Source organism: Thamnophis sirtalis, unplaced genomic scaffold, assembly GCF_051295495.1.
Source record: "Thamnophis sirtalis isolate CommonGarterSnake01/CBP01778 unplaced genomic scaffold, rThaSir2_p1.2 scaffold_14, whole genome shotgun sequence".
Classification (NCBI taxonomy): domain Eukaryota; kingdom Metazoa; phylum Chordata; class Lepidosauria; order Squamata; family Natricidae; genus Thamnophis; species Thamnophis sirtalis.
In genome coordinates this window covers 41084209-41092930 of record NW_028261394.1, presented here as the reverse complement: position 1 = coordinate 41092930, position 8722 = coordinate 41084209, and the positions used below count along the sequence as shown (strand labels likewise).

The following is an 8722-nucleotide window of genomic DNA, read 5'->3' as shown; positions in this document are numbered from 1 at the left end:
GATGAGCATGAATAAAGTCCGCAGTGGCACCTGTACCTTTTACCTTTGCTTATGAGTGGCATTTTGCCAAGTGGAATTGGAATAATTCCTTGGAACTGAGTAATCCTTGGGAAAACACCACTGCTCATGAGCAAGACCACAGACTAGTACATCTAGCAAGAGATGCTCCATTGCACTGTGTTTTCTGCAATATAAAGTGGACAAGTAATTCTTTAAAAAAATCCACATCAGTGCAAAACGAAACTCCCTTTTTAAAAAATTTGCAATTACTTCAACACAAGTGTACAAATGTCCTCTAGTTAAATTGCTTTATCAGAATTACATTGTTTCTTAAGAATGAGGACTCGGTTGGGAATTTACAAAGCGTGTTGAGCTTAGGTAACGGAGAATAAATTAGTCCTCATTTGCATACACAAGCACTGCAAAATACTGCAAATTTCTTGCATTTTCTGAAATCAAGGTTGAGCTTTCTCTAATTCATTTTTGCCCACAAAAGATGTAGAAGTCTAAATCTCTTGGGATCGAACATTTGAATTTGCCTTTCCTACTTGGAAGGAGAAGTTCGTGTTCAGTGATTCTATGTCAAAGGTACCTATGCAGAAACGTCTCCTCAGTATTGTCTCTCACATAAAAACATTTGGGTGGATTTTTGCCTTGGCCGGGCAGAGCAATTTCAGAAAGGCTTTTCTGAAACTGATGTGGCACAAAGGATATAATACGGGATTAATAGCTGAATTCAACCACAGCAGCCAAAACGATACTTCATAGAGGTCATGGTGGATGCATCTCCCGTGACAAACTGCTCTGATGATCATTAGAAGAGTGTAGGGTGCCCAACATACAGCAAAGATGCAGACGACAATGGCTAAAGATTTGGCTATTTTCTTATCTCGGGAAAGCCTAAACTGGCTAGCTGCAGTATTGGCCACCTCTGCTTCCCGCGTGGTGCCAGATAGGTTCTCCAGAGCTTTGTAGACACCGTCCCACGGTGATTTGGTTTGGATGTCTACCTGCCAAGGTGGAAAGTCTTGATTGATGTTAAGCTCCACTGAGGGAGTCTGGAGGTCATGGGTGCCGAGCTTCCCCACCGCAGGTTTGCTACGGGTCAAGCTGCTTACCTTTTCGTTCCTCTTGTTCTCTCTTTTTGTGAAAGCTACGACGTGCTCTCGTTTCTTCCTGCAGCAAAAACGTTCGCAGTCCTTTCGGGCTTCTGAGGAGCTCTCGCTTCTGACCGATGTCCGCTTGCGAATGTTGAAATAGATGCGCAAGTTGAAATAGGTGACACTGATGAACGGCGTGAAGAACTCAATGGTGGAGGCGATCATGAGGAAGTACCAGTTGTAGTGGAACTCGGCATAGCACTTGTTCTCAGGGATGATGCTCTGCTGGGCTATATACTCCCAGCTGATAATGGCTGGACCATAGAGGAGAAATGCTGCAATCCACACCATAACCATCTTCGCCGCTGTGCTTTTGGTCATCCCTTTCTGAACTCTGTAGCTCACCTAGAAGAAAATGTAGATTTCAAGCTCAGGAAAACAGGAGCCCAAGCAATTCAAATGAATATACCGGTTTATTGTACGCGAATGCTCTCTACAAGTATCTGAACTACTAATGGTCAAGTCAAATTGGCAGTAGATAAAGAGTCAACAGAATTCAAGGTGGACTTAGATCTCTTGTGGACGTGAAGGGGCTTGAGGTGGCATGTTTGACTCCCTCAGGCTCATCTTGGTCATCTACAACAGGTAAAAATCTGATTTATTATGAAAAGCTTGTTTATCAGATGGAAAACTCTAAGGAACAACTGTTTCCATGGCTGGTGGCCAAGCACAAGCTTTCACTCTTGGACTTTCACAGTTACACCTCCTCCTCCTGTGTTGGATCATCATGCTAAGTTGTAAACTTAGTTTCACATCGTCTATACCAAGCTATGCTTTGCTTTGCCACACTTGTTCAATAAAGCACAATTACCATTGTTTTCGTCACATGCTACCCTAAAACAGAGATTTACGTAGCTGGTTTTCCACAATTTAGGAAATTGTGCCAAGAAATCCAATCTTTAGTGTGATGTGTGAATACAGCGTGCTGTTGACAGCTGTAGTTTTTGAGACTATGCCATGCGTCTTATTCTGAATGCGTTGCGTGTATCTATGGAGTTGGAGTGGATTTAAAAAGCCATTGTTAAGCAGATGCTGTATGGCTTCACGTGTAGAAAAGTTCAATGTTTCCCTTTAGTGTGATGTTGAGGAAAGTTTCGACTAGTGTACGGGTGTTCCAAGCTTGGCAACTTTTAAGACATGTGGACCAACTCCCATGTGGAGAATTTCCCACCCATCAAGGATTGATCCTCCTAAAATTGGTATTGAGGTTTCAGAATATTAGTTTTACACTTCAAAGAAGGAAAAGATGGCAGTTTCCATGTCCTTGTTCACATAAAGGAAAAGAATTGTGTGATGATGTCAGAAAAAGAATGAGTCAGAACATGTTGGGAGACTGAACAAGTCTCTTCAATCTGCTAAGGCAGAGAGACGGGTGGCTATAGTTGAGCCGATCAAACAGGTCAGTCCTAGAGCAGATCAATCCTGACTGCTTTTTAGAAGGCCAGATCCTCAAGATGAAACTCAAATACTTTGGCCACCTAATGAGAAGGAAGGACTCCCTGGAGAAGAGCCTCATGCTGGGAACGATGGAGGGCAAAAGAAGAAGGGGATGATAGAGAATGAGGTGGCTAGATGGAGTCACTGAAGCAATAGGTGTGAGCTTAAATGGACTCTAGGGGATGGTAGAGGACAGGAAGGCCTGGAGGAACGTTTTCCATGGGATTGCAATAGCAATAGCAATAGCAGTTAGACTTATATACCGCTTCATAGGGCTTTCAGCCCTCTCTAAGCGGTTTACAGAGTCAGCATATTGCCCCCAACAACAATCTGGGTCCTCATTTTACCCACCTCGGAAGGATGGAAGGCTGAGTCAACCCTGAGCCGGTGAGATTTGAACAGCCGAACTGCAGAACTGCAGTCAGCTGAAGTAGCCTGCAGTGCTGCATTTAGCCACTGTGCCACCTCGGCTCAGTGCAATGGGTCAGACACGACTTCACAACTAACAACAACAAGAAGAAGAAGTTATAATTCATGGTAGTATTTCCTAAGCATCTGGAAGCCATCAATTAACTAACGGAGGCCCTCGGTTACCTAATGAAATTTCATAGCAGTTTGACTTATTTAGTTGCAATTGGTTGGTTGCCCAGCAGAATGTGTGGCTTTGTGTTACCTGCCTAGAGTTGGCGCAATTGGCACTCGAATTCTTAGAAGATGCCCCTGGCTGGAGGTAATCAGAAACCCATGGAAAGCGATTTTTCTTACCGCCCTCGTTACAGAGATGAATCGGTCAAAACTGATCAAGACAATGTTGAATCCGGAGGCGGTGCAGACTAGGTAATCGACCACCAGCCAGAGCTTACACAGGCCTCTTCCAAATTTCCATTCATCAGTCAGAATGTACGGGATGTATAGGGGAATACAGAATCCACCTGGGAGCAAAGGAAACAACGTTGGTGAGACAGCCATAAGCTGAGGCCAAATTGTAGGCAACTTTAACGACAAGCAGTGATTCCACCACACCCTCAACCTTTCACTCTCTGGACATTTGAAGTGGTACAGTCGCATGGAAATCAGGCATGACTTCATAGAAATGAAGACTTGAAAAGGAATGCAGAGATGATCCCATTCAAACCACCTGCAATGTGTGGGAAAACTAAGCAGAGTTGGCTGTGCAGTGTCTTCTTAAAAAACACACCAAGAGATGGAGCACTCACAATCTCACTAGGGCACTGTTTCTGAACCTTAGCAACACCCCTCCCTATTGCTTCCTTCCTTCTTTCCTTCCTTCCTTCCTTCCTTCCCTCTTTCCCTCCCTTTCCCTCCCCCAGCCCTCCTCCTATCCTCCCTTCCCTCCCTCTTTCCATCCGTCCATCCCCCTCCCTCTCTTTCCTTCCCTTCTGCCAGCCCTCCTCCTATCCTATCCTATCCTATCTTTAATTAATTAATTAATTTTAATTTTTAATTTAATTTAATTTCCTTATTTCCTTTATTTCCTTTATTTATTTCCTTTCCTCCCTCCCTGCTTTTCTTCCATCCCTTCCCTCTTTCCCTTCCTCCCCCTCCCTTCCCTTCTCCAGCCCTCCTCCTATCCTATCCTACCCTATCCTTTACCCTATCCTATCCTATCATATCCTATTTTCCTTCCCTCCCTCCCTGCTTTCCTTCCATCCATTCCCTCCCTCTTTTCCTTCCTCCCCCTCCCTTCCCTTCCCTTCTCCAGCCCTCCTCCTATCCTACCCTATCTTCTATCCTATCCTATCCTATCCTCTTATCCTATCCTATCCTATCCTATCTTCCTTTCCTCCCTCCCTGCTTTCCTTCCATCCCTTCCCTCCCTCTTTCCCTTCCTCCCCCTCCCTTCCCTTCTCCAGCCCTCCTCCTATCCTACCCTATCCTTTACCCTATCCTATCCTATCCTATCCTATCTTCCTTCCCTCCCTCTCTGCTTTCCTTCCATCCCTTCCCACCCTCTTTCCATCCCCCCTCTCTTCCCTTCCCTTCTTCAGCCCTCCTCCTATCCTATCCTATCCTATCCTATCTTCCTTTCCTCCCTCCCTGCTTTCCTTCCATCCCTTCCCTCCCTCTATCCCTTCCTCCCCCTCCCTTCCCTTCTCCAGCCCTCCTCCTATCCTACCCTATCCTTTATCCTATCCTATCCTATCATATCTTCCTTCCCTCCCTCCCTGCTTTCCTTCCATCCCTTCCCTCCCTCTTTCCATCCCCCCTCTCTTCCCTTCCCTTCTCCAGCCCTCCTCCTATCCTATCCTATCCTTTATCCTATCCTATCTTCCTTCCCTCCCTCCCTGCTTTCTTTCCATCCCTTCCCTCCCTCTTTCCCTTCCTCTCCCTTCCCTTCCCTTCTGCTGCCTTCCTATCCTTCCCTCCTTCCCTCCCTCCCTTCCCGAGTTGAAAGTGTTAAGAGTGCACTGGAACCTCCCAGTCAAAGGCAAACCATGGAGGTTTTCAAGAGAAGCAGTGGGAATTTTCAGTCTCAGGTTTAATGAACAAATTCTGCCTCCTTTCAAATGTAAATAAGTTCTGTCTGCCTAGTTTGGGGACTCCGGATTAAAAGGGATGCCGGAGAGCAGTTGGGAATTGTAGCTGCCCCCTTCTCCACTTTAGATTCCACATGAAAAGCCACCTTCCAGCCCTCACTGGGAGGAAGAAAAATTAATGCCATTTGTACCTCTAAGCCAGGAGTTTGCCACTATGATATTAACTAAATTCTCATTTATAGCCCACATGCTTTTTTTCCTTTTCTTTGTGCACATTCTATCCCTGTGAAGTAAATTCCTTTTTTTAAAAATGAATACGAACTGAGCCAAAAAGTGATAAAACACTGCAGTTGCCATGTCACTAGAACTACACATTGTCTTCGCTGCAGTTATTCTTTGTATTCTAACCCAAGCGGCTTCCGTCTTTTGATTTTGCCTTCCTTACCACTTTCATTCATTTTTACACAGTATTTTTTTTTACATAGAACTGAGACTTCCCTCTGAAGAACACAGGCCCACTTGTGCACGGATCTCTCTGACTTCTTCCACAGGGACTTTGTACACACAACACATTTAACCAACTCACAAACCCAGGGGCTGCATCCACACAGCTTGTCAAGTTCGGGGCTTCCGTCTTTTGATTTTGCCTTCCTTACCACTTTCATTCATTTTTACACAGTATTTTTTTTTACACAGAACTGAGACTTCCCTCTGAAGAACACAGGCCCACTTGTGCACGGATCTCTCTGACTTCTTCCACAGGGACTTTGTACACACAACACATTTAACCAACTCACAAACCCAGGGGCTGCATCCACACAGCTTGTCAAGTTCGGGGCTTCCGTCTTTTGATTTTGCCTTCCTTACCACTTTTATTCATTTTTACACAGTATTTTTTTTACACAGAACTGAGACTTCCCTCTGAAGAACACAGGCCCACTTGTGCACGGATCTCTCTGACTTCTTCCACAGGGACTTTGTACACACAACACATTTAACCAACTCACAAACCCAGGGGCTGTATCCACACAGCTTGTCAAGTTGGGGGTAGTGGTTTGTGGTTGAGGTTGATTCGATTTATATGCCGCCCTTCTCCCAAGGACTCAGGGCGGCGTACAACATTAAAAGAAACACATAATACAAAAGTTGAAAAGAAATTAACCCAAACCCAATTAAAATTGACAATGACACATTTTTTTTAAAAGAATTAAAATTAACAGTAATCAATAATTTGATTTGTTTTGTTCAGGCCAGGCTGGCTTGCTGGAAAAGCCAACTTTTTAGGGCGCGTCGGAAGGACCGGAGGTTGGGGATTATACGAAGCTCCGGGGGCAGCTCATTCCAGAGGGAAGGCGCTCCCACAGAGAAGGCTCTCCCCCTGGGGCTCGCTAGCCGACACTGTCTGGCCGACGGCACCCTAGTGGGAACCTTGAGTAATTATTTTCTGACTTATTGTGCTCCGTAAATCCAGCTCATTTTTCCTTTGGTTTACAGTTCATTGTATTGTGTGAATAATCCACAAATGGGTTAATCCAACCATCTGGGCTGAACATATTGGATTAATGCAAAGTATCATCCCAACAAACCTATGTCAACTTTATTGTTGCCATTGAGACTTCGGATCACGTTCTCTAGCAGAAATTAATTCTGATCATTTCAAAAACCCATCACAACTGGGGGTTTGGTTTGGAGTCCTAAGTAAACCCAGCCCAGTCCATCCAACCACCGCACACTGGTGGCCCGGTGGTTAAAGTGCAGTACTGCAGGCAAACTCTGCCTACAGTCTGAAGTTCGATCCTGACAGGGCTCAAGGTTGACTCAACCGTCCATCCTTTCGAGGTTGATAAAACGAGGACCTAGATTGTTGGGGGCAATGTGCAAATAATGCTTTGACCTTGTAATCTGCCCAGAGAGTGCTATAAAGTGCTATGGGGTGGTACATAAATCTAAATGCTATTTCTACAGCTACTATAGCTTAGTCAACAACCAACTGGTTAAGGAATAGAAATAGAAATATAATAGAATATAGAATATAAAATAGGATTTGAAATAGAATGGAATCGAATGGAATAGAATAAAATAGAATAATTTATTGGCTAAGTGTGATTGGACACACAAGGAATTTGTCTTTGGTGCATATATGCTCAGTGTACATAAAAAGACAAGATACATTTGTCAGGAATCATAAGGTACAACACTTAATCATAGTCATAGGGTACAAATAAGTAAACACCAAGAAGTGTGAACACTGCTTATTACTCAGTTCAATCATACAGTGTTTGCTCTTGGGTTACAGTGAAGGAAGACCCCTTGGCTTGCCCTTAGAGGTGTTTTGAGTTCAGAGAAAAAAAATCAAACAACCCTCCATCCTACCCTGGCCCCCTTCCCATCTTTTACTTTCCCCTGGCTTGGCTCACGTCCCAGAGGGCTTCACTCACCCACTAAAAAATCTGCCAGGGCCAAGTTCAGGAAGAAGAAGTTCCCTTGGGTCCGTAGGCTTTTGTCCACCGCAAACGCCAAGATGACCAACGCGTTGCCCAAGACGGTGACCAACACTAGGAATCCCATGAGTATTGCCAGCAGGACAGTGACGGGTGCTGAGAACTGTCCATGGTGCTGAAAATAATGTTCTGCAGCAGTCACACATCCGTTGCCCAAGCAGACAAATTCCCAGGTAGACAAATTCAGTCCGACTTGAGTTCCTCCGGACAAAGCTGCAGGGCAAAGAGACAAAATGGATTAGCATTATTGTTATGCTACTGTGACTATAAACAACAGGCTGGAAAGTCTGATAGTTGTTATTACTACTGTTATTCATGTATAGATCATTCCTAAGCATGGGGGTATCAACTGTTGGAGAAAACATGAAGCTGCGGGCAGCTAGAGCATATAAATTGGATTGGTTCCTAGAAGCAGAGGACAGAAAATTAGCAGAAGGGACAAAAAATAGAATAAAAGGGAGCGTCAGAAAGAAAGAAAGAAACAGACACAAAGGCAAGGCGGATAATAACCATTGTTTCTCACAGGGAAGATTTCCACCGAGAGAAGGAGAAAAAAGGGGAGAGCAAATTACCAGCTTGGTGTTCCATTCTTTGGGTGCTCAAGCTAACGTCCTTTTTCAGAGTTTCCTATCCTTTTCTGCAGTCCCCATAGCTGTCTTTTGGACAAAGACGTTGCAAAGCAGGAGAATCAACTCCCTGGAGTCTGTTAAAGCACTGCCAGTTGCATTCCTTTTCTGTTTCAAACAAGTTTGGGTAGGAGTGTGTGCGTGTGTGTGTGTGTGCGAGCTTGTGTGTGTGTGCATGCGCAGGCATGTGTTAGAGAGGGGAGGGAGGACGGATGGAGGAAAAGGCTGCCCATGTGAACGGCAATGAAAAACCACATGCATTTCGAAACAGCATTTCAGACTAATCCAGCTGGCTAAATTACCAATAGATTTGGAGGCGTCTGGGTTGAAATGCATTTTTAATCAGGGACTTAGTTTTGTTCACCGAATTAAGCTCAAGCCCACATTTTTCATTAAAAAAATATATGTTCAGATAGATCCTGAGATAATGTTGTTTAGTATCATTAAAATGATTTAGTGTTATTTTAAACTCAGCACGATGAGGGTATTTTATGATTATG

At 44.4% G+C, this 8722-nt stretch overlaps 1 protein-coding gene across 1 annotated transcript; it reads right to left on the bottom strand.

Annotated features, from left to right (window-relative positions):
• Positions 1–496: 496 nt before the first annotated feature.
• LOC106554989 (histamine H3 receptor) lies at positions 497–8240 on the bottom strand. The gene is made up of 4 exons (XM_087729320.1): positions 8169–8240; positions 7534–7809; positions 3363–3529; positions 497–1505 (listed from the first exon to the last, which is right to left on the bottom strand). Exons 1-4 carry the CDS (start codon positions 8182–8184, stop codon positions 624–626), a joined length of 1341 nt encoding a protein of 446 aa, XP_087585446.1. The 5' UTR covers positions 8185–8240; the 3' UTR covers positions 497–623.
• Positions 8241–8722: the final 482 nt, after the last annotated feature.

What these genes read in the sequence shown, in the direction of transcription:
- LOC106554989 (XM_087729320.1), bottom strand. An exon ending in CCTGGCAGATTTTTTAGTGG is followed by an intron (nt 3,530 to 7,533) that starts GTGAGTGAAGCC and finishes CTTTGCTCCCAG; the next exon opens with GTGGATTCTGTATTCCCCTA. An exon ending in TCATCTCTGTAACGAGGGCG is followed by an intron (nt 1,506 to 3,362) that starts GTAAGAAAAATC and finishes ATTTTCTTCTAG; the next exon opens with GTGAGCTACAGAGTTCAGAA.